Below are 26088 nucleotides of genomic sequence, written 5' to 3'. Positions count from 1 at the left end.
GAACGAGCGGCGGCGCGGGCGCGCTCCTCGGGGCGGTAAGCGCGCCCCAGGCCTGGCCTGGCTGCTCGGGAGCGCGCCCCGGAGGCCCGCCCTGTCTTCGTCCGGCGGGACCGCTCCCGACGCGGCGGCCAGCACTAGCCGGCCCATGCAAGCAAGGTAAGCCGAAAAGGGGATGAGGGCCGGCCCCAGACCGCTGTCGGAGGGTGTGTCAAAGGATGGGATAGGGCGGGTCGGAGAAGTGGAAGCCGCCCGGAGCCCGCCCGCCACCCCCCCCCCCCCACCAAGGTGGCCCGCGCACGAGTCGCGTGCCAGCTGGCCCTACGCTGTGCGAAGCGCGGGAGAGGGACCTGGTGGTGGTCGGGGCGCGGGCGGGCTCCGGGGGACTGGGGCGGGTGTGTGCGCTGGGTTTAGGTCTCCGCGCTTCACCTTTGCGCCCCCATCCTTGGGCGGTCCCCCTCCCACTTCCCTCTCCCTTGCCCCCTATCCGCGAGCCGGGTCAGGCTCCGCCTCCCGCTTTTTTCCTGGCCCCAGGTGCTAGTCCGAGGGCTTTGCACCTCTGAAGGAGGCAAAGGTGTAAATAGTGCCTTGGTTTTGTTTTAAGCGGCTACTGAGAACCTTCGCCCCAGTCCCACAAAAACTGCAGTTTTCACTCCCAGGCTCAGAGTTCTTGGTAGGGTGCTTGGGGGCAGGTTTGAAATTGAGATCTGTGTTGACCTTGTGTTTACCCGAAGCTTGTCCACCACGCGCAGTTCTGTCGCGGGGCGGAGTGAAGGGTGTGTGAGCCCAATACGGAAAGGTAAATGGCTGGTCCTTTGTATCCTCACACTGTGCTTTCTTTGCATTAGGATACATTTGAAAAACAGGAAACACACCAGGGAAATTTTTCCAGTTCTCCCAAATTTTAATTTATAAATCAGTACCCAAATGCCCTTCTGTAATTCTTGTGGCATCATCAGATTCTCCCCCATTTCTCTCCCTATAACATTTGACCCAACGTATAACAAAGTTACTTAATCTTTTAGACTCTATAGGATTTAGCAATTATAAGAATATCACATTTGCTAGAAGGCCAAGTTAGAGTTTAGACAAATAACCGTTTTCTGTTTTGCTTTGGGCCTGATGGTTCCATAGAATTTTTTTTTTTTAAGCTTTCTCTCTTTTTTAGGCTTTCTCTCTTCAGCTGGAATATCTAGAATTTACTTTCTTGTTGTTTCTTATCAGTCACCACTTAGAGGACTCAGCAGATGAATAAGGAATTCATCTTATTACCAGTGGCATTCAAACATTTGTGAAATTTAAGAATTGTAACTGCAGTTCTGATTCGTGGATCTTCAAAGAAAGTAGAGAAGGTAGGTGAGAGACGCAACAACATTTTGTTAATCATTCTTACTACTCTATGAAGATTATTCCTGCTTATTTTCAAAGGTTTCCTTAAATCATTAACCATTGAAATTTTAACTTTATTTGCTTGGCACTTAGCCAGCCATACTTCCAGCTTTCCACTGTAAAAATACATGAGCAAAAGTAGTCTTCCTTACCAAGTCAGTGCACTTAAAGTTTTCAGTTGTCATTAGCAAATTGGTAAATCATTTCAAGCCCTGCTTCTCATCTAAACTGTCAGTTTAAACAATGAGAACCCTCAAAGCCTAAGGAGATACAACTCCAAGATGATTCACACATGCAAAGAATTGAGTGTTGTTCCCCATCCCTGTGGCTAGTTGTACAGAATTGATAAATCAACTCTCATTGTTAAATTGTGTGCTTACTCTGTTCTACTCTAAGGAACAACCCTTTGATATAGCTGCTTTCCAAATCAGAATACTGTAACTCAGAGAAGCTTAGTAACTTTCCTAAATCACACAGCTGGGACTTGATAAAGCTAGGATTTGCACTTGGCTAAATGTCACAACTGATTTCACAACTGTGTTCTTTCCATTGCATCACACAGATTAGTGATTTTTTTTTTCCTCCTCTCACAACTGTGTGTGTTCTTTCCATTGCATCACACAGACTAATGTTTTATTTTGCTTAATAATAAACTATTGTTCTTTCCTCATTTTTGTCTTTCCTTTTGTAGGAGGAAACTCAGTGTTTTTCCTTTCATTTTATCTTTTTTGAGGTCAGTGAAAGTTGTCTAATGGGAGAAAGGATAGGAAAATTGACATCCTGGATTTAAAATATTACTTAATTTCTGATGGTACAACATCATTATAAAACACACTAGTACACTTATCTTGAGCACTGAGTAATGTATAGAATGGTTGAATCACTGTATCGTATGCCTGAAACTAATATAACACCGTATGTTAACTATACTAGATTTAAAATTAAAAAATTAAACACACAATTATCAACTCTTTAAAGAAAAATAAGTTATTAATAATTCTATAACATAGTGTTCTACCCATGAACAAATATTGATGCCTTGACTTGAAATTATACATGTTTAAAAGAATGCAGTTTGAAATACCCCTTTACTCTCTTTGTATGTAGATTTCAAGATTTACAAAGGTGCAGGTTTGTGCAGATTTGAAGACGTATCTTATGAACTTGTAAAACAGGTAATTCATCTTTTGCATTCTACAAGAGGAACAACCATTTATGGACCATCTATGACAGTATTTCACTTGTATTAATTCATTTAGTTCTTGACTAAACCTCTGTGAAGTGGACATTATTTTAAACAGTTAATTGTAAAAGCTAGCCCTTATTATGTACCAGTAATGTGTTAGTTTCTTGTGCTAGGTCAGTGCAATCCCTGTGATAGCTATGTAGCATGGTACAATAGAACTCTGCTATTGATAATGGAAAATGTTCTATGTGTTCACCATCTTCCATGGTAGCCACTAGACACATGTGGCTTTTGAGCACTTGAAATGTGGCTAGTGTGACTGAAAGACTGAATTTTAAGTTTTATTTTAGTCATTTGTAATTTTAATTTAAATAGCCACATTTGGCTGGAGGATTCTGTATTGGAACATAGGGTTACTCTGAGGTTTTAGAATCTGGATAACCTAGAAAAATGATAATACTGTTTGCTGAAGTAGAAAAGTTGTGAATCTTTTTGGGGTTTAAGATAATTTGGATTTGGCTGTTTGTTCATTCAGAAAATATTGAGTGAGGGGTGCCTGGGTGGCTCAGTCATGAAACTCTTGATTTTGGCTCAGGTCATGATCTCATGGTCTGTGAGATCGAGCCCTGGATTGGGCTCTGCGCTGACAGCTCAGAGTCTGCTTGGGATTCTCTGCCTGTCTCTTTCAAATAAATAAATAAACTTAAAAAAAAAAAAAAAAAAGAAAATAGTGAGTGATTACTATGGGCAAGGCCCTCTGCTATGCTTAGGTAGTAGAGTCTCTTATCAAGGATTTTATCCACTTAAAGACACTCTCCTTATCTGTCCTACTGCAGAAGATAATAGCCATGAGAGATGTGCAAATCTAGTGTTCTCTGAAGAAGGAGTGCTTATTTCCAGATGCAAAGAGATAAGGGAAGGTTGTGTGTGGAAGATGGTATTTGAGCTCCATTGTAAAGAATAGGAAGGATGTGGGCATTCAAAAATGATTAAAGGGAGAGGAGGTTATGCTTCTAGAAATGAGATGGACATGATGTTGTGAAAATTACTTTTGCTAAAACACCTAAATGTTGGATAAATTATATTAGCCTTTAAATGCATAGCAGGTGTGTAGAACAGAAAGGAAAATGCCCAGGGCTAAAGGTCAAAGAGAGAGAGAGCAGAAACCAGAGTAGTAAACTAGCAATGTGTCTTTTGCGGGGAGAGGGCATTTGGCTGATAGCAGAAATGAAGCACAATTAGAGTCAGCTCATAGGCTCCTCTTCCCCCCCCCCCCCCCCACTCCCCCCAAGGTAGAGAGGTATAATTCATACCCCTTTAACTTCTCAGGTATACAAATCCAAGAGGCACCATTCACAGGGTAGTTTGTGTAAATGTGTTTCAGGGGATGACCTTTCTCATAAAAAATAAAATGTAAAGATTTCTACTTGCAACTGTACAACTCACGGCCTTGGAGAATCACCTTCCTCCTCATTCAGCCAGGATCCTCAAAAATCCACACTCAATGAAAGGTGGGCTAGGAAATGTATCTCCTTTCTGGCAAAGGAAGATCACAAAGAAATTTTCACCCAGGTCCAGGTGAGGGAGTAAAGCTCCCCCTTGAGAACCTGAAGCTACAGGGTCTGCCATCACTCAGATTCAGGGCTCAATTTACATATCTACATGGTCTGAAAAACCTGGAAGTCAAGAAATTAAAGTTGGCCTAGGTTGGTAATGTGCCAGAGTGTCTGGCAAAAATAGTTATAGACCCTCCCTGGAATGATTCACCCTTTTTTTCTTTTCTTTTTTTAATGTTTGTTTATTTTTGAGAGAGAAAGAGACACACACAGCATGAGCGGAGGAGGGTCAGACACAGAGAGGGAAACACAGAATCTGAAACAGGCTCTAGGCCCTGAGCTGTCAGCACAGAGCCTGACACAGGGCTTGAACTTGGGAATGGCAAGATCATGAGCTGAGCTGAAGTCGGACGCTCAGCCGACTGAGCTGAGCCACCCAGGCGCTTCTGGAATGATTTACCCTTAACCTAAGCCTTTTAGAATTCTCCCAATTAAAATCATCCAAATACAAGTTCATGGTCAAAAACTATAAAACAGGTGCAAGGGGTAGTGGAACCAACAAATATGAAATTAGATTCCTCTAAGGATGTTGCATTAGAATTACCCAAAACAAATTAAAATAATGTTCAAAGAGAAGAAAGGAGAAAAATTAAAGACTTTAGAAGCAGTTCAAACTTTCTAGAAATTGAGAATCATTATCCCAGAAACTTATGCCGGGGAAAGCACTATAGGAATGTGGCAAGGAATTGTCATGTTTAAATTGATGAAAAGCATTGATAGAATGTTAAAGACTCAGAAGGGAAAAAAAGAACAGAAAGAAGGAGATTATGATAATTCAGGCAGGAAATTACTCAAACCATGTCTATAATGGTGACTTTGGGGATAAAGGAAAAGAAACTTATTTAGCAAGATTTAAATGTACATATTTAGCAACAAGTCAGATGATCAGAGTAAATGACAAGTGAAAAATGGCTGAGATGTCATTGTTTGGAACCTCAGTCTGAGATGCGGACGCTGAGTGTACTGGAGGGTTGTGTAGATAGGAGTTGTTCTTACATTGTTCATGGGAAATACTCAATTTCTGTCCCTCAAACTATGAGAAGATACCCCTCCAAACATGAAATTATTTTCACATACAGAGGAGTAATTTCTTAGAATTTGAAAGTATTTCTGTATTTATTTTTGAAAAGTAAATGCATTCGGATACATTAATGTCTTAAAATTCATTATGATTACTTAACATTCTCCGTCTGGAGTTGAAGAAAGAAAGTGGTGATGTGTGTTAGGTGTGTATTTAGGTGCTCTTTTTCTTCCCCCTGCCCTTATGCATGTAATGGTGAACAAAACAGTTGGTTTCTTCTGTCTCAGAATCTAAGGTTTAGTGAAGATAAAACCAAGCAAACTAGGAACAGTTAAGTGAGATAAATGCCCTGGTTGGAGAAGTAAAGGGTACTATTGGAAACAAACTAGGGCCACTCAGCTGAAGCTGGAAGATCTGGGACTTGAATATGTATAGGAGTTAACAGGTGGTCGTAGGGCTGGGGGGATGATAGCACTGCGGCCTGCCATCCAGACAGAACAGTGTACGTGAAGGTCTATGAGTGTGCAAGAGAGCATGACCCATTTGAACATCTGAAAGAAGTTCGCTATAGCAGTAGAGCATAGTGATTGGTGTTAGAATGGAAGGCCTGTGTTTGAATTCTGTCTCTACTGAGTTCCAGCTCTGTGACCTTGCACAGTTTTCTTTGTCTCTGTAATTCTGTTCTGAGAAGTAAATGAGATCATGTAATTAAGATGCTTAGTAACTTGGTGACACAGAGTAGACACTGTGTTTACTTTTGTAATGATGATGAAGATGATGATAACTAGAACAAGGAACTGGGAACAAATAAGTAGTCAGAGATGAATTATGGAAAGGTAAGTAGAGATCAGACAATACAAAGACCTTGTAGATCGTGTTAAGGAGGAAAGACAATTTATAAGGGCACAGGGAGGCACCGAAAGATTCTTGTAGGAGAATTAGGTGGTCAGATTAGTATTTCAGAATTAGAAGGATCACTCTAGTTATAAGGTGGAGTCTAGATTGATCATGGTCCACACTAGAGAAGGACGATTTAGGAGATTATAACAATAATCTGGTCAAGAAATGATGGTATTTTGGGTAGAGTAGTGGCAGGGAAGATGGAGAGAAAGGGTAGATTTGAAGGATATTTGAGAGATTGAATAAACATTACTTAGTACTTGATTATGTGTGGAAAGATGGGGGAGAAAGGATGTTTCTGAATATGGCAAGTGGGTGAAACTCGGTTCCATTTACCGAGAAATTGAAAGCAAACAGGTGTTAGGAGATGGTGTGGGGGATGATTTCAGAAGTGGGACAGCTCATGGTGATAAGTACAAGATTGTGGGAGTGGATAGCTAAAGTAGAAGAGATGAAATACTTGTGAATAATCTTTTCTAATTTGTTTTTGTTTTTTTTTTTCTACTTCGGAAGACGTGTTTGAGATGTGGTGGTTTCAGCAAGGTCTCAGTTTCCTTCCTTCTGCCCTAGTAATTTGGACAGCTGCTGCTTTCATATTTTCGTACATTATTGCTATAACACTCCACCATGTTGACCCTGCTTTGCCTTATATCAGGTCAGTGAAATATATCCTTTTATAGGAGACTGTTTCATTCACATTTTAACATTGAAGCCATTTGCAATTGCACCAAAAACCATAAGATACTTAGGAATAAACCTGACCACAGAAGTCAAAGATCTGTACTCTGCTTCATAGAACACTGATGAAAGAAATTGAATAGGACACAAAGAAATGGAAAAACATTTTATGCTCATGGATTGGAAGAACAAATATTGATAAAATGTCTATAGTAGCCAAAGCCACATTTAATGCTAACATTTAAAATTCAGATTTCATGTTTGACATTACAACAACCAAAGGGATATAAAAAGGAAGTTATGTTTGGTTCTTTCCATGTGATAGAAAAATGTGGAGATGGAATTAGATTCACTTAGTGAACTAGTTAGTGAATTACGACGTTCAAGTGTCTTGTTTTCCAAATAAGTACTTGAGGTTGTCTCAGAAGAGAGATGTGAAATTATTCTCCCCTTAAAATTCAAAAATGCTGCAAACAACAGTAATAGTATTAAAATGTAATGGTAATGGCAACTATTTCTTGACCCACTGTGTACAAGGTAATGTTTCAAGCATTCTTCAGGTCTTAAATAATTGAATAGTTATAATTACCCTTTGAAGTAAGAATTGTTACCCCCATTTGAGAGAAGAGGAAATGAGGTCCGAGGTTAAGTTATTTGTTCAAGGGCACATGATTCAGTAAGTGATGGAACCAAGGTTCAGTTTGACTGGATAATTTGATTCTACAGGCTCTGCTCATAATCTTTATGACATGTCGTCTAGATCTTTCTAACATATTAAGTATCAAAATTTATCAGTAATATTTTTGAAATTTCAAAACTAATAATGACGTTAGTATGGGTACTCAGTTGCATGTGCTATGTCAGTAACTCTCTTTTTTTCCCAATTATAAAGGCAATATATACTTATTCTAACAAATTTTAAACAATACTAGACTGATTATAAAAGTAAAAAATGAAAGTCTGTTTCAGCCCTCTCCAGTTCCTGCCTGTCCAGAGGTAATATAATGGTTTCATTGATTTCCTTCCATTGTTTGTTTTGTTGCTGTAGTTGTTTCACTTGTTTGTTTATCTCCTGAAAAGTAATCTTTCCAACATAGAACATAGTGAACTTTTAAAGGATGATAAACCAAAAGCCTAAATTTACCTTTTAAAAATATCAAGAAGAGATCAGAATGTTACCATCTACATCTGTTCTCACAGTAGCATGCTGTCGAATAAAGGATATCAACAAATTGGGTACACTTTGGGAAGATGTACAAAAATCAAAGATACTTTAGAATTTAAGGTTCCAAGTCTAGGAATATTCTGATGAAGAATCACCACCGTTCACCACTCTGCTAGCAGAATATGTAGCTTAAGGAGCCCATTCATTCTTTAGTAACTCTTTAGCGAGCATATATCTGTGAGTCCTGAGCATCCGTCAGCATTTTTACTTCCCCTTCGAGAACTTGTCTGCTTTCACTTTAAAGAGCTTTTAATCATTTAAGAGGCCATTGGGTTCTTCAGAGTTTCAGTTCTGTGATGGTACTGCATGTGACTTTCTGAAAGATAGTACCCTAGACACTTCCTTTTCCATCCCTGTCGTTCTGCCTTTTTATTTTCCTGCTAATGACCTTAGTAATATTACCCTGGGATCTTTCTCCAACATTCTAATATATCTAAACTCAGTAGTACTTAATTTTACTTCTCAGGCTCGTTTCCTTCATCTGAGAAATGATTGAGTTAGACTAGATGCTCTGCAAACTTCCTTTCAGCTCACACACCCTATCTGAAAGGTTTAGTTGTTAATAGTCCCAAAAGACATAACCAAGTGTAAATTTCACTCCAAAGACAATTCCACTGCACATGTGCTTCAGCGGTTCCACTGCACATGTTCTCTTAGCGGTTCAAGTAGTGGACGCTCAGGTAGAATGCACAAGACTAGTACTGGGGCACGAGGAGAAATTATTAGAACTTCTGTGTGTATTTTGTTTAAATCTCAATGTTTAAATTTATATAATACATACATTTTGAAGTTACATGATCAGATTTTTTTTTTTTTGATAGTGTATGATCAAAATAATTTGATGACCACCAGGTTGGGGCATCATGCTGATGAGGTGATGGACTTGGCTCTTTTCACTTGTCAGCCAGTTTATGTCATTCTGATGCAGAGCCAAGGAAGGAGCACACTTAGCCAGTCGTCTTGGAAATGCATGCTTTTGTTTACTTATGGGATAGTTCAAAACTGTAGCATCACTTGAAATACAACTATTATGGATTATTATGGATTTTTTTTCTGATTATAAGAATATATATACATTATTTTTGAAATTTTGAAAGGTAGAAGAAACAAACAAAACCACAATCTCCACCTCCTGAAGGTGATCAGAGTAACAAAATCTTTTGTTTCTGAAGATACATTTTAGAGTCAGAAGGAACGATACTTAGAATTGATATTTGATACTTTACTTTTCCTGAACTTAACCCAATTTAACTCGCCAAACCTTATTGATTCCTTACCAGACATGAGTTTCCATTTCGTTTTTAATCCCATTACATTGTGTTAGTTGAGATCCTTCTTATTTTCAAAACAGACTTTGAAAAAGTCTTTGTCTTTTTCATCTTTACTGTAGTTTTAAGGAAGGGAAAGGAAGTAACATTTAATACGCATCTCCCCTGTGTCTGCTACTCTGCTAGATCTTCACATGTATGACCACAGTTTCATTTCCTCTTGTTGGTCTGACGAGGCTGGGAGGGAATTAATAGCCCCATTTTGCAGATAAGGAGCAGTCAGAAGGACTGAAAAGAGCATACCCAAGGTGTTGCAGTAAATGGTGGGTGGACTGTTGACCTGGATCTGTGTATTCCACACTGCCCTGAAACACAGGCATGTAAACCGATGCATTGCAATACATTGTACTAAGTGATTTCGATAGAAGTCTGGACAGAATGCTTTGTGAGTGTGCACTCTGCTAGAGGAGTTGGCTAAGCTATGGAGGGGAGGGGACTCAAAACTGGTCTCGCGTGGAAGCTCCAGGAGGGCAAGGGCTTTGTCTCTTTTACTAACCACTGTATTCCTGTCCCTAAAATACTGTCTGGCACTTAGGAGGTGCTTGATAAATGTTTTTGTAATTAACAGGAAATGATTAAGTATTAATTGAATTATAGGCAGCATCAACAACAGATGCCAAAAGACAGAGTTGTGAAAGAACCTGCGGTGTTTAGGGAACGAATATTCCGGTGAGACAGATGAACACACCTGCCCAGGATGGAAGTCAGGAACACAGCCCTAACATACCCAGCATGTGCTTTTGTTTGTGTGTTTTTCGAATCATTTTCTGTTGATTTCTGTTATGTGAAAAAGAAATAAGCTAAAGCGATATGAGAAAAAGTGAACCAGGTAGGATATTGTGAGCTCAAACTGTCATGTTCTCATAAAATTATATAAGAGCTGAACTTACAAATGTATAAAAAGACAAAGGGTTTGAAGTAATCCCTGCTATTTTTTATTCTTTAGAAAAAATGCACATGTATACCTAGTGTGAGAAATCCAAATACCTTCTTTTTTTTCTTTCAGTGACACCGGTACACTGCCTCCAGAAAAATGCTTGTTTGGGGCAATGTTAAATATCGCCGCAGTTTTATGTAAGTGATGGGAATTATTTTAAAAATTGAAATTAACAGCTAAATTAATTTCCTTCTTTAAACGCTACTCTGTTCGTTGTTTTACTTTCTGTTTACTGGAGGGACTGTTATCACTAAATTATTGATCGCAGATATGTTTCTTTTAAAAGAAAAGCAATTTCTAAAAATGCTAAATTACAGAAATCATAGACATATCTATGAGGCTATTTAACTTCTCATTCAAATAGAAGTTGTAAAGTACAACCAAATATTTCTTGAGGCCTTAAGTGGATTTCTTAAGGAACCAGTAGAGGACAGAAAGCTGTAAACACACTGCTCACAACTAACACCAACTAAATTCATTTGGGATAAACAGCTTAGAAGTTTGAGAGCAGCAGTGGAACCACGTTTTGATTTTTGAATGATGTTCTAATGCCAAAAGAATGGAGTTCTACTGGATTTTACATTCCTGTTTATTTTTTTGAACCAAACTTCATTAATGATTTACTAAAATATTTTTTCTCTCAGTTTTGACTGTTTTAAATATTTGTATTCTTCCATATGATATTTATTACTTGCTTCAAAAATTGAAGTCAAGGAAATGATTCAGTGCATAGAAATTCTTCTTATGACTAAAGTTTTCAAAAACTTGTCTACAAAAGCATATCTCTGTTTCCTTTTCTATACTTCTGAGATCTTTGATAATATTTTTGCCATGGAAAATTTGATTTGATTTGACTCTTTCTTGACTAACAAGGATAGTAAAATGGGTTGTTGTGTGATTTTTTCCCCCTGTGTAATTGACTGCTATATCTCATTGAGCCAAATTGTAATAATTTGATGAGAGTGAGGCAAATCATCTTTTAGTGTTTTGTTTTGTTTGCCTAGACTCATTTTATCCATATTTTAGCACTAATTACTTTAGACTTTAATGCTAATCATATAGAATAGTTTGTGTTTTGTTTTTTTTTAATTTTTTTTTAACATTTATTTATTTTTGAGACAGAGAGAGACAGAGCATGAACAGGGGAGGGTCAGAGAGAGAGGGAGAGACAGAATCTGAAACAGGCTCCAGGCTCTGAGCTGTCAGCACAGAGCCCGACGCGGGGCTTGAACTCACGGACCGTGAGATCATGACCTGGGCTGAAGTCAGACGCATAACCGACCAAGCCACCCAGGCACCCCTAGAATAGTTTGTGTTTTATATAATACTTATCATTAGACATTTTCAGAAAACATCAATCTTCTCTCAAGTTTTATCCTAAATATTTGTAAATGTGAGGCCCACAGGAGGCCAGTGCCTTTGAGTCACACAGAGAGAGATATTACTAGTTCCATAATGCAACCTTAAAAGTTCTTTGAAATCGACAGCTGTTTCTGCTTTTTGTTTTTTCTCTTCTCTCAAATAAAATGTAAAAGGAAAATCTATGATATATGACCTTTGTTAACTGTTGGCAACTTTATTCCCTGGTTATTTATTACTTTGTTGTCATTCGGATTATCTCTTCCCAGGCATTGCTACAATTTATGTTCGTTATAAGCAAGTTCATGCTCTGAATCCTGAAGAGAATCGTATCATCAGAATAAACAAGGCTGGCCTTGTACTTGGATTACTGAGTTGTTTTGGACTTTCTATCGTGGCAAACTTCCAGGTTTGTGCTTTAGCCCAACATAGGTATTTTCCTGAAGTACCTAAATTAATACATGTTAAAAAGGAAACCTGAAACATTCAGTTACACACTGTTATTGTTTCTTTGCCTTGACAAAGAAACCATTAATTATTTGGCCTTCTTAGAGATCACTACATATACAATTAGAAAAATTCATTCTCAGTAAACTGCTGAACACATAAATTATTCTGACCTTTTAAGGATTCACAGAACTCTTTATTTATAAATTATCCCTTTAAGGGTCCACAGGACTCTTTATTTATTAGACTCTTTATTACTATTTAGTTGGTGATTACTCCAAGACCAGAGAGAATTGATATAAATTATAAGTGACCAAATTATAGACTTAAACTTAAAAAAAAATATGCCTGACACCTATTTTGTATTTATATTCTTGTTAAGATGTTCCCATTGATCACCTCTCTTTCTAGGTGTTCAGCACCTTCTATGAGTAAGTAAAGGGAGGATATGGAGCTCTTCCAGCTTTTTCTCAGGGAATTCTCAAAGTGGCAGTCAACCTTCATAAACATTTGCCAACTCTTCACATTCCTTTCTATTGACATTCTTTCAGCCACATCCTGGGCACATTGTGTCTTTTGATTAATCTCTCTACAGTCTTTATAAAGTTTCAGTTTAGACGTTTGATGCCCTATTTATACACACTCATCATACAAATATACTTATAGAGGCATATTCATGCATCTAGTGTAGTTATTTTTGGTTGATGGATGGCTTTCCTCCCACAATGATTTAAGGCCTTGACACTATCCTTCTTTGAGCTCTGCTGTTCCCTAAGTCCTTAATGTCTTCTGCAACCAGCTGGCTGAAACAAAGAGAACATGCAAAAACCACACCTGCTTCTTTACAGCTTTAACCTTAACTAGAATGAGTCACATCATTCTAGTAACATTTATTTGCTAGACACAGGGGTGCTAGGAAATGAAGTCTTGCTGAGCATCAGTTCCTGGGGCAACTCTAAACCATGGAAGGGGCATACAATTTTTGGTGGACAGCTACCTAGTTGTCTTTGCCACAAATAGGGTCCTGCCTTCCTTGATCAGTTTCTTTCTTTATTTTTTTTATTTATTTTTATTTTTTAAAATGTTTATTTATTTTTAAGAAAGAGAGACAGAGTGCAAACAAGGGAGGGGCAGAGAGAGAGGGAGACACAGATTCCAAAGTAGGCTCTGGGCTCTGAACTGTCAGCACAGAGCCCACTGCAGGGCTTGAACCCACGAACTGCAAGATCATGACCTGAGCCGAAGTTGGATGTTTAACCGCCCAAACCGTTCAGCAACGTGCCCCCCGTCCATCAGTTTCTAAAGCTCAGTGTTTAAAAATATGTTTTGGAAATTTTTAGTGTATGGATAGTGATTCTTTGCTCTGGTTGTCCCTTGATCAATTTAACAATATTTGTCACCCCCATGTGGGAAAATGAATCCCAACCTGACTTCCACCCTTAATATGTTACTTCTATTAGTAACTAAAATTTGTTTATGCAATCCAGTAAATTCCAGTGACAGTTCCTGATTGCACTCATACACACTGCCTTTCTACCTTTATCTCATTCACCTACAAAAACAGTTGATATACTTTTTTGTTGTTTTCAGCTTTCATTCTAATTCACTTCATCACCTGAGCCTTATAATCTTGAATCAAATTCCTTTTTCTTTCTTGGTCACATCTCTTTTCATGCAGCTTTGGACCTATTGAATTTCTTCTACATCCTTCCTTGATGGCTTCATTGCTGGGCCCTGTTTATAAGCAGACTCTGTAATAGTACCCAGATATCCTTCCTTCCTTTCTCACATAAACTGTTACTGCTTATTTTAAGTGGCGAGTGCATTGGCCCCTCTTCCCACTTCTCTCTTGCAAAAACAAACTCTAGCTGATTGATACAGGAAAAAAAGGTCCACAAACCAGATGTTTACAGTTCTAGAGCTTGACTTGGAAGAGACTCTAGCGCTGTGTTTTAAAGTAGGGACTTATTGGTCTTACCTCTCAAACATGTCTTGAAAGCATCTGCTTCTGTCCATTTTCATCTCCACTTCTCTCCCTACCATCTCCTTCTCAGCCAGTTCAGATTTCATTCTCTCTCATCTGGACTACTGCCATAGTTGCCTGAATACTTCCTCTGCACTCACTCTTGCAAGCCTTTCATTTAATATTGCTCCGGTATAATCTTTTGGAGTTATATATACATCCTACTCTGTTTCTCTGTACCCCTGCTTAGAGCTGTACAGCTCCAAAGTTTCATGCAAAGACATAGAATCAAGAGAGAAAAAGGAGTTTGGCAAACTGCCTGCCAAGCTGCTTAATTAAGTCAAAGGTCTTACATGATCTGGGTGCTGTCTACCTCTTTAACCTCGTTCTGCATCATTCCCCTTCTTCTTTTTTTTTTTTTTAATTTTTAAATGTTTTATTTAGTTTTGAGACAGAGAGAGACAGAGCATGAGCAGGGGAGGGGCAGAGAGAGAGGGAGACACAGAATCTGAAATAGGTTCCAGGCTCTGAGCTGTCAGCACAGAACCTGACACGGGGCTCGAATTCACAAACCGCGAGATCATGACCTGAGCTGAAGTCGGACGCTCAACCGACTGAGCCACCCAGGCGCCCCTGCATCATTCCCCTTCTTGATGTCTTCCCTTGTACATAACACTGGACTTTTTTTGTTCTTTAAATAAGATAAGTTATTCCCCTCCATTTCATGTTTCCTTTGTTGGACATTTCACAACCCCAAGCCTAAACAGATCGAGGTGTCTTAAAGATCTCAGTGCACGCTGTAGTTCCTCAGGGAAATCTGTGAATAGACTTGCTTCTGTGTAGTTTGAGTTTTCTTTATTTGTATTCTTTGTGTTCTCTAAGCTCTGGAAACAAATTTCTCACAGTACTTCTTTTTTTTATTTCGTTTTTTTTATTTTATTTTTTTGGGACAGAGAGAGACAGAGCATGAACGGGGGAGGGGCAGAGAGAGAGGGAGACACAGAATCGGAAACAGGCTCCAGGCTCCGAGCCATCAGACCAGAGCCTGATGCGGGGCTCGAACTCACGGACCGCGAGATCGTGACCTGGCTGAAGTCGGACGCTTAACCGACTGCGCCACCCAGGCGCCCCTCACAGTACTTCTTATAGTCTAATTTTATATCTATGGTTTTTAAAAATTTTTAGTTGATCTAGTTCTCCATTAATTGTGAGCACCATGGGTTTGTTCACTGTTGTGTATATTGCATATTTAGCACCTAACATAGTGCTTACCACCAACATGTTCTCATTGTTTAGTAACTTCGTGAAGAGGCTAAGGGACTAAGCAGGATGGCTAAAAATTCTCTTGTGATTATTGTGGCCGTCTATATATTTTTATTATTTTATTTTAATGTTTATTTATTTTTGAGAGAGAGACAGAGTGCAAGCGGGAGGGACAGAGAGAGAGGGAGACACAGAATCTGAAGGAGGCTCCAGGCTCTGAGCTGTCAGCACAGAGCCTGATGTGGGGCTTGAACCCACAAACCGTGAGATCATGACCTGAGTCAAAGTCAGACGACCAACCAACTGAGCCACCCAGGCGCCCCTTTTGTGGCCGTCCACATACTATCTATCTATCTATCTATCTATATAAAATTTATTATCAAATTGGTTTCCATACAACACCCAGTGCTCATCCCAAAAGATGCCCTCTTCAATACCCATCACCTACCCTCCCCTCCCTCCAACCCCCCATCAACCCTCAGTTTGTTCTCAGTTTTTAAGAGTCTCTTATGCTTTGGCTCTCTCCCACTCTAACCTCTTTTTTTTCTTTTTTTCTTCCCCTCCCCCATGGGTTTCTGTTAAGTTTCTCAGGATCCACATAAGAGTGAAACCATATGGTATCTGTCTTTCTCTGTATGGCTTATTTCACTTAGCATCACACTCTCCAGTTCCATCCACATTGCTACAAAGGGCCATATTTCATTCTTTCTCATTGCCACGTAGTACTCCATTGTGTATATAAACCACAATTTCTTTATCCATTCATCAGTTGATGGACATTTAGGCTCCTTCCATAATTTGGCTGTTGTTGAGAGTGCTGCTATAAACATTGGGGTACAAGTGCCCCTATGCATCAGTACTCCTGTATCCCTTGGGTAAATTCCTAGCAGTGCTACTGCTGGGTCATAGGGTAAGTCTATTTTTAATTTTTTGAGGAACCTCCACACTGTTTTCCAGAGTGGCTGTACCAGTTTGCATTCCCACCAGCAGTGCAAGAGGGTTCCCGTTTTTCCACATCCTCTCCAGCATCTATAGTCTCCTGATTTGTTCATTTTGGCCACTCTGACTGGCGTGAGGTGATATCTGAGTGTGGGTGGCCGTCCATATTTAAAGAGATCTAATGAGATTTGAAAACTCTGACTAAAAAGATACAAATTCAATTCCTTTTAAAACAACTGTGTATGATAATATTCAGCAAAACAAACACATATGTCCTCAATGCCTACTTAGAGGAATTTTTCCCCTCCTAGGAAATTTACCCTCAAGGAAACTTGGAAGGGTCAAGTAAGCAGAAATCTATGTTAATTTCATAAGGCTGCCATAACAAAATACCATACATCAAGTGGCTTAAGATAGCAGAAATTTATTCTCTCAAAGTTTAGGAAGCCAGAAGTCTGAAACCAAGATGTTAGTAGGGATGGTCCCCTTTTGGACACAGGCTATTCCATGCCTCTTTCTTAGTTTCTGGTGGAAACCAGTAACCCTTGGTATGCGTGGCTCATGGCATAACTCTATAATATATGCCTCTGTTGTCACATGGCATTCTCTTTTCCTGTAAAATTTATCCTCAAGGACACCTGGGAGAGAGGATAAGGATAAGTAAGCAGGATATTAGTTCCTAAGTTTCATTAACTGCTTTTAGGTAAAGTTTACAGATATAATCAATATGTAATTTATAAGTTCTTTATCAGACATTGGCTCCTGACCACACATAATCTCTGTAATTTTTCTTGTCTTTGTCAAAAGATAAGTTTTTGTCTTTGATAAAGGATATATTTTTAAAGAGGATAAATGTGTCAAAGACTTTATTTAACTTATTAATTCATGAGAGAAATACTAGGAATTACAAATCAGCTCAAAAGAGAAGTCAAAGTACCACACATTTATTGGCAGATAAGGAATGTAAAATAAATTTATGATGCAAAACTGGCCATTATTCACAGGGTAATAATTAATAGCATTCAAAAGGACACAGTTTGCATTTATGCAGATGTGGATTATTTGTATTACTATCAGTGTTCTATAAGTTAACTTCTGTCTCTGTACATAACTTTTTTTTCCAGGTACAGAACACTTTAATCTAGCTTATGCAAGAAATAGGTCTATCATTGCCCTTTCTAGTAAAATGAGTATAAAAGGTATAAATACCCTCTTTTCCATAAGTGTAAGTGAGTTTCTGTAACTTTCAATCAAGTTTCAATGCATTTGTGCAAAAGCATTACATAAAATATGCCCAAAGAACAATGGTTATAATAAATATGAGTAGAATTCTCTTCTGTTCTCTTCCTTTACTCTTCTTCCCTGTGAACAAATATAGAACTATCTACACCTCAAAGGATGGTTTGTTTCATTTTCAAAAGTCGTATGCAAAATATTTACCTATGAATTCTAAGCTACACATAGCTTTATTATTACGGAAGTTTTCTGTGAAAAGTAGCCTAATCAGGGGCGCCTGGGTGGTGCAGTCGGTTAAACGTCCGACTTCAGCCAGGTCACGATCTCGCGGTCCGTGAGTTCGAGCCCCGCGTCAGGCTCTGGGCTGATGGCTCAGAGCCTGGAGCCTGTTTCCAATTCTGTGTCTCCCTCTCTCTCTGCCCCTCCCCCGTTCATGCTCTGTCTCTCTCTGTCCCAAAAATAAATAAACGTTGAAAAGTAGCCTAATCCAAGCCAAGTAAAACTCACATTTGTGTAGAACCAGTCCCAGAGGCTCTAGCATTCCATAGGAAGAATGCTGTCTGACCTATTTCAAGATCTTTTGCTGTTTCTCTGGTCTCAAAAATATGACAAAATTTAATGTACAAGCTGAAGCACTGCCAGTTAAAATCAGTTTTATATGCCTTTATTATAACTATAAAAATATAGTAATAAATGTTCTCCATTTTTTATTTTTACTTTTTAAGTCACAGGGTTTTATTGATGGGACTGTGTACTCGTCCCAGATGGTCATCAATCAGGTTCTATCTCTAGCGTCATCACGATATGAGAATATTTTTAAGGGGAAAAGTTCACCCATATTCCTTCTCATAGCCCTAAAATAGTTAATTTCATTTTTGTCTATATTTTTCCAGCCTTTATCCATACGTACAGATAAATTCCCATATGAAGATAAGATAGTACCATTTTGTTTTATTTTTTATTATTTTTTGTATTGTTTTACAGGTGCTGAAGGGTTTTTTTTCTGTTACCCAAAGTGGAAATGACAATGCATTTTTTTCCCTTCTCAGTACTCATAACTCATTGCCAGTTGTAACACCGCAAACTGGATCAAAGTAGCCTTTTCTCTCCAAAAGAAAACCAATGGCGTTGCCAAAAACGTTATCTTTTACTTCTTTATACTGGAAACTTCCTGTAGCTTCAACTAAGAAAGTTGGCTTCTGTATTTGTGAATTAGCACAGTTGACTGAAAGGAGGGGCCCAAGCCCTACCTCTCCCCTCTCGCTACCCCGTGATGCCCTCCGTGCCAGATGCTATGCAGTGCCTTCCCGACCACGTGAAATACAGACGGTGCCAGCTTCGAGAATTAGAGGGGCTCAACTGAAGATGTTTGTAGGATTTTTGGAGAGCCACTCTTGTCACTTTTAAGCAGAGGGTATATGTAGTAAAAAGTAAAATGTAAATGGATACCGGTAAGAGTGAGGTAAAGGGGGAAAAATTATAATTTATGATAATCCCTTGTATACTTTATCAAAACCAATCAACTAGAGCCAAGGTGGGGTGTTTAAATTTTTTGAGACTTTAAATTGCTTTTGGATTTAAATTGGGTTTAAGTTGAAACTCTCTCCCTCCAGCTTTCCAACCTGCTAATCTCCCTTTGTTGTGCATTACTCTTTTTCTATAATCCTTATCACCATCTAACATACTATGAATTTTACTTGCTTCTAAAGTTTATTATTTATTGTTTTTGCTTCTTCACTTGAATATAAACTCTGAGGGCCAGATGCTTGCCTGTTTTGTTCACTGATATATCTGAGTACTTAGAACAGTGCTTGACACACAAGAGGCACTCACAGAAACATGGTATTCAATGAGTAAATGAACAACTACTGTCATATTTTCAGTAGTGGCATATGAATAATTTGGTTTACTGTAGTCCTCTGGCTTATGCTGAGTAGTCTAAGAGAGAATTACTTCAAGAAGTAATTTTGTAGAATTCGCAGTATTTTTGCACTCAGTGAATGTTCTATTGAAATTGCTGGCTTGTGCTTTTAAATATTGTGTTGGTAATGTGTTTTGAGTTTACCTTATTTACTTATTTCTTCTTTTTACCTCTTAGAAAACAGACTTTTTTCCTGTACACATATGTGGAGCTGTGCTCACCTTTGGTATGGGCTCGTTATATATGTTGGTTCAGACCATCCTTTCCTACCAAATGCAGCCCAAAATTCATGGCAAACAAGTCTTCTGGATTAGACTATTGCTGGTTATCTGGTGTGGAGTAAGTGCATTTAGCAGTATCCTTTGCTGTAAATGTGGCTCCACTTGGAAGGGAATTGAATAACAATATTTAAGTGAACACTGTTGGCATATTGTAAGCAGGTCTTTTGTGGGTGAGATTCTTGGGTTAGTAAATTAAAAGACTTGAAATGTGAAATTCAAATTTTACATAGGACCTCAGTAATTGAACTAGGAACAAAGCTGATGTTTAGCCTGATCATACTCACTTCAGACATCTGAAGGATGAGTTTATGTCCTTGAGAACAATTATGGAGGATAGTACTGATTTACTGAGCAAAGGGGAGTTGACTCTGCAGACCATTTCATAGTAATCCTCCAGGCACATTTTAATTTTCACTACTGCTATGTGACATCTAGTCTTTAAGAAAATGGGTTTGGACCTTGGAAACAAATGTATGAGTAATCCTTTGGGACCTTTAAAGTTATTTTTATTTTGAATCTAATTTAAATGCACAGGTCTTGTCCGAGATTCTCCTTGACTTACTTTTTTTTATAGTGCTGACTTCCTCATCATTGTTGCACAGTGGCAATTATGGCAAAGATGTAGACCAGAAACTCCATTGGAACCCCGAGGACAAAGTAAGAGCTTGGAATCTACAAAACTTAGTTTTATATTAAAGATGACTATTTTGGTTGGTTTTGATGTATTCTTTTGTGTCATCACCAAAAATGAAACTTTTTCAGTAGAATAGTCAATTCTGTTAAATTAGGATTATTTACTATGTATGATTGAGTTTGTGTAGAATTACCTGTGTTATTCTCTCACGTCTGACCAGTGAACATTTTCAAGACATGAAGAGAATCATGATGGCAAAGAGTTTTCTCAGAAATTGTCTCTCCTAAATATGGATGTAGTGTACAACATACCCAACTGAGATCTTTTATTATTAGAATTCGTGTTTTCTGAATTATTATCTGGAAGTTTATTATTTTGGACTCTACATTTGGGTTCCAGTATACTGGATATCTGAATGGAGATAGCATCTTTGATCCTGAGAAAAAAAGTGGAGGGACATATACTAAATAGATGATAAAATAGGTTTATCTGTTTTCACAAACCTCTCAGTGGCATTTCATTTTAAGTTATTTTTAAAGAATTAGCCCTGGATAGGACATGTTTATAAGAATGAAAGAATGGAGTAATTTATTAGATTCTTTCAGTTATTTTTTAAAAATATTTTTTAATGTTTATTTACTTTTGAGAGAGAAAGAGAGACAGAGCATAAGTGGGAGAGGAGCAGAGAGAGAGGGAGACACAGAATCCAACTAGGCTCCAGGCTCTGAGCTGCCAGCGCAGAGCTCAACGCAGGGCTCGAACTCACGGACCGTGAGATCATGACCTGAGCTAAAGCTGGATGCTTAACTGATTGAGCCACCCAGGTGCCCCATTCTCAGTTATTTTTTTTATTGTATATATTTTTTTTATTTTAGAGAGAGATATATGAGCAGAGGAGAGGGACAGAAGGAGGGAGAAAGAGAATCTCAAGCAGTCTCAATGCTCACTGCAGACCCTGACCTAGGGCTTGATCTCATGACCCTAGGATCATGACTTAAGCCAAACTCAAGAGTTGGATCCTCAACCAGTTGAGCCACCTAGGAGCCCCTGGATGCTCTTAGCTATAATCCATATATTATTTAATGTTCTAAAAATGACACCACGTTTACCATGAGCATTTTTTACCTAAACATTTTTAGTGACATTTAATGAATCTTATGGTTGTGGGAAAGGCAGTAACTTCCTGATCATAGAGTAGAAGTTCTCCTGTCTTAGTTCTCAGATGGAAATTTTATTTGCTCTGGATGAAATTTACGGTAGGTAAATCATTTAGGAGGAACTTTCTAATGTCTGCCTTTAATTCTCGAGCTAGGTTCAATAAATTAAGGATTGGGTTTTTTTCCACAGAAAGTTCAGATATGGAATTATTTATAAAAGATAAATGGAATTAAGTTTTTAAACAAATCCGAATTTAGATAGTTTATATTTACAGAAGAATTGTGAAAATAGTACAGAGGGTTCTGTGTTATCAATGTATTCTATACCTTCCCCTTTTATTAACATCTTTAATTAATATAGCATGTTTGTTATAGTTAAACTCAAATGGACACATTTTTAACAAAAGTCTATAGTGTATTAAAATGTCCTTAGTATTTACCTGATGCCCTTTAATTTTCATAAGGCAGATTGGATTATAAATTTTATGGGTTTTTTTATTTGAGAGAAATTATAGATTATTTGAATGAAATTTCACAGAACTGTTCTTTTTTTTCCATTGTCACTCAAGGGTTATGTGCTTCACATGATCACCACTGCAGCAGAATGGTCTTTGTCATTCTCCTTCTTTGGTTTTTTCTTGACTTACATCCGTGATTTTCAGGTAAGAAAACACAGCGTTAGATTTATGCAGTCAAACTTCCTGCAGGTGGAATAAGAGAAGTTTCTATAGGCAAGTCTCCAGCCTTTTTGAAAATTAACTTCATAAGCAGCAATGCCAGAAGAGGAGCGACTCAGGGAAATTGTTTCTGTGTTTGGAGAAGTAGTGTATTGTTAATAAGGTATTCAACCTTGAAAATAGGGCTGTAGAACAAGTAAATTTGCAGAAACTTTTTCACAGAATTTTCATCAACTCCGCCTACGTTTCCTGATTCCTCCGCCTACTGATTCCTTTTAGAAACCAAAGAAAAATGAAGAACTTCTGAGTAGAGAAGCTTGGTTTTCCCAACTCTGTTGGTACTACAGTTGATACCGTTGTCAGTATAGCATCTGTCTCACTCTTGTTACTCATTAGAATTGATTTACATCCCCAATCCCATAAATGTTCTTCAGAGCATATTGAAGATGTGATGTTGAAGACTTTGAAGATGTCTTTAAGGAACAAACGTCTATATATAATTTTCTTTTCTGTTACAGAAAATTTCTTTACAAGTGGAAGCCAATTTACATGGATTAACCCTCTATGACACTGCTCCTTGCCCTGTTAACAATGAACGAACACGGCTACTTTCCAGAGATTTATGATGAAGGGATAAAACATTTCTGTGATGATTATGATTCTCAGGGATTGGGGAAAATGTTCATGAAAGTTACTTACTCTGCTCTGAAATTTTCAACCAGTTAATCAAGGCTGACAGTGACTTTGATGAACACTGATAAACAAGAGACATAAATAAAGCCGTTTGATAAGTTATTTTAAAGGATATCATCAAGAAGAGCATGGGAAAACATTTATGCCTATACTTGTTTTTAATCCCAGAAAATAAAACCAAAGGACTACAATATTGTAGATTTTTTTCCTACTTATGAGAAACAACCAGAAGTGTACCAAGCAGTCTACAAAATCCAGCCTTTCATATTTTCTAAATCATCGTAAAGCGTGTTTTGTTTGGAGCACTTTTATAAGAGACATTTTCCAGGACCCCGGATACTCAGCATTGCTCAGCAGCTCCTTTAGAATTGGGTTTTGAAGTAATAGTTTTACCATATCACTACATTTCTTACAGTCTATAAAATTTTTTTCTTCTGGAATCCACTTATTAAGGGGAGCAGACCCGAATTCATGTAAGCACTTTCATTGCTTAGGCTTTGCACAAGTGATTCTGTAGGTGTTGATTTAATTCCTGCCATAAGGCCAAATACTATGCCAACTAGTCTGTCACACATCCTTGCAAGAGGTTCATGAAGCTTAGTCTCTGAAATGGGATTTTAATCACTTCATGCATGAGAGAAGTAGCTATAGGTAAGTTTACTTCAGTTGTGATCTACACAAAACAAGGGCTAGTGTTCACACATGAGGCTGAAAGGTTGTGAGTAATAGCAGATATGGTTAATAGAAGTTACCACAAACTGCTGTCAAGAGCTTCTTAGATTTTCATTTATATAGAAATTATAATTATTTGTAAAAGTAGTCTTGAATGAGCAAATACTAACCCTTTTAAACAAGGTGTGATCTTTGTAGGAAGGACAAAATCAATCCAAAGGGGAGAGGGGGAGAAAACTAGGTACAAAATAGTTGTGATACTTGTATCCACAAAAACAACTTTCTCTCTCTCTCTCTGTCATGCAAGTGATTGTATAGCTTCTACTTGGATCCATATCTGTGCAGATAAAGAATGGTTTACAGATCCCAGAGAAAATTCAAAAGAAGAAAATGATCATCCAGAAGGTTCCCAGTGACTGGTTTTCAAAAGAATCTTTGAAGAAGATTAACAGGGTTTATCATTTTAGAATAAATGATCCCATGGCCAAAATAAAAGATGGTGACAAGTTTAACTTATAAGAGGGAGCACTTTAAAAGAAAATGGTTATCTGGTGGAATTAGAAATCTCAATTAGGAATAAGTTTCTAGATATAAGACTGTGTAAATAATACTGCTGAAGACTTCTGGGCTAATAAGACAGAAAGTGGAATAAAATACTATTTACATAGGTCACACAGTAGTGACCATGGGAGATACTTCAATAAATATCGATGCATTGAAATTTGACATCACTAGAAAAATATTTGGATACAAACCATGAAAAATTTCTTTCATGCCTCTGAAAATCATAGTGCAACCACACCTGAGGAACACTGGTGGGTCCTGACTCCTGTACATCAAGGAAGCTGAAATTCAAGTTGTGAAGGACCACATATGGTGAGAGGGGGATTGATAGAATCAAAGTTTATAAATTACATGTGGGGAGGATGACACAGGAAGAACTTGGACTTACAGGTCTGTACTAGAATATTAGGTTTAGAAATATGCACTAACATTAAATTCTTATAAAACAAAAAGTTACTTCAATAGTATTTTAATCCCATTATGTAACTTTTACTCTTAAACATAACAGAGGGTGAAAATGTTAATTCAAAAAGGGATTATAAATAGATTTTTGAATGTGTGTTTATCCCTCACTTACACTGAAGTAATGGAAGAGAACCACACCCTCCCTTAAAATATGACTTGCCTCCAATGTCAGTACAGAAGCTTGTATAAACAGATAAGGCATTCCTCTTCAATTCAATCAATGTTCCTGTATTGAATATTTAGCTTTAAAGATAGAAGGTTTTTAAGCTGACAAAATTAACAGATTCTATGAACTGAATGTATTTCTTTTTTGTTCTGGATACACAGCAAAACTGCATTTCCCAGCCTCCCTTTCAATTAAGAATTGCATGAGACTGAATATTAGCCACTGAAATGTAAGTGAAATGGATGTATTTGTTGTTTTCATATTAAGATTCTGAAAAGGGGGAATGCCTGTCCCCTTTTTTTTCCTCTTTCCATTCAATGGATATTATTGATGATAAGATTTTAGGAGATGGCAGAATCACATGGTAAAAGGAACCTGAACTAGTCCACTTCTAATTTTAGATTTTAGAAAATCAAACAAGATCTTCTGTAATTTAGGAGCTCCATTTTTATCCATCCCAGTTACTGAGATTATATTTTGCTGGAATAGTGTCATATGTTGTAAGTGCTCAGTGGATTTATGAAAGAGAAAGAACTTCTCTTATCTCTTCTGCCTTGTCCTGTATAGACTCACTGTGAAATGAAGTTCAGTAAACATTGGCTTATCTTTATAAATCCGTGATTTATGTCTTGCTTCTTTTCAATCAGCCAGATTGCTAGTTTTAGAAAGAATGTACTCACTTACTAGGAAGATAAGAACATAAAACAGAACTAAAACAGGAAAAATCTTTCTGAGGCATTGTGAGTGTAAGCAACTGTATCCTCCAAAAGGCATGGTAATCTGAGAGAGAGTTCACCTTCTCGGGAAGCCTGAGTAGAATACAAAGAGAAAACCTCAAATTCTAATTTATGCCTTTGGAATGTAGTGCAAAGAGAAACTCCACATGTTTGGAAAGCTGGCGATTTAGCTGAAAAACACAAAGGTTCTACTAAGTTCTCACCAATTCTCAGATCCCAATTCCTGCTGAAAGGAAATCTTCATTTAAAATATTTGAAGCAAGTGGTAAAACTAAACTAAATCAGCACAGCTCATCTCCACATCAACCACAGATTAGATTGATGCAGCTTCCCAGTCTAAGAGCCTGACAAGGAATAGGCACACCCTTTTGTGGAGGTAATTATTATTTATTTTCACACCTACTGTTCTTTTATAGAAAATATCCAGCATGCAGCAAGAAATTATAAGACCTTCAAGGAGCAGAGACATTTGATTTGATTCAGAGAGAAGTCAATAGAAGTGAACTCAGAGATTGCCCAGATATTGTAGTTATCAGAAGTAGATTAACTATGATAAATTGCTGAAGGAGGTAGTAAAAAGGGTGGAAAACATGCATGAAAAGATGGGGAATTTCAGCAAATACATGTAAACTATGGG

General features: G+C 37.8%; 1 protein-coding gene across 5 annotated transcripts; it reads left to right on the top strand.

The window, feature by feature from the left end:
• The first annotated feature begins 49 nt into the window (after positions 1 to 49).
• DRAM2 (DNA damage regulated autophagy modulator 2) lies at positions 50 to 25328 on the top strand. 5 transcript variants are annotated; one of them, XR_003970931.1, is made up of 11 exons: positions 50 to 156; positions 1222 to 1349; positions 2494 to 2561; positions 6623 to 6764; positions 10347 to 10414; positions 11906 to 12045; positions 19583 to 19760; positions 20261 to 20343; positions 22047 to 22139; positions 22673 to 24395; positions 24876 to 25328. XR_003970931.1 is itself a non-coding variant. In XM_030325946.1 (10 exons), the coding sequence occupies exons 4-10, from the start codon at positions 6634 to 6636 to the stop codon at positions 22778 to 22780; spliced, it is 672 nt and encodes a 223-aa protein (XP_030181806.1). In that variant the 5' UTR covers positions 50 to 156; positions 1222 to 1349; positions 2494 to 2561; positions 6623 to 6633; the 3' UTR covers positions 22781 to 25328. The 5 variants fall into 5 exon arrangements, 4 of the variants coding, with proteins under 4 accessions (XP_030181806.1, XP_030181804.1, XP_030181807.1 ...); XM_030325946.1 differs by having other exon boundaries at positions 19583 to 19631; positions 22673 to 25328; XM_030325944.1 differs by having other exon boundaries at positions 22673 to 25328.
• The last annotated feature ends 760 nt before the right edge of the window (positions 25329 to 26088 follow it).

The sequence above is a fragment of the Lynx canadensis genome, chromosome C1 (assembly GCF_007474595.2).
Source record: "Lynx canadensis isolate LIC74 chromosome C1, mLynCan4.pri.v2, whole genome shotgun sequence".
Classification (NCBI taxonomy): Eukaryota; Metazoa; Chordata; class Mammalia; order Carnivora; family Felidae; genus Lynx; species Lynx canadensis.
Note: the sequence above shows the minus strand (reverse complement) of the source record. Positions and strands in the feature narration are given on the sequence as shown.

What these genes read in the sequence shown, in the direction of transcription:
- DRAM2 (XM_030325944.1), top strand. Translation starts at nt 6,634, where the DNA reads ATGTGGTGGTTTCAGCAAGGTCTCAGTTTCCTTCCTTCTGCCCTAGTA. An exon ending in AAATATCGCCGCAGTTTTAT is followed by an intron (nt 10,415 to 11,905) that starts GTAAGTGATGGG and finishes ATCTCTTCCCAG; the next exon opens with GCATTGCTACAATTTATGTT. An exon ending in CTTACATCCGTGATTTTCAG is followed by an intron (nt 22,140 to 22,672) that starts GTAAGAAAACAC and finishes TTTCTGTTACAG; the next exon opens with AAAATTTCTTTACAAGTGGA.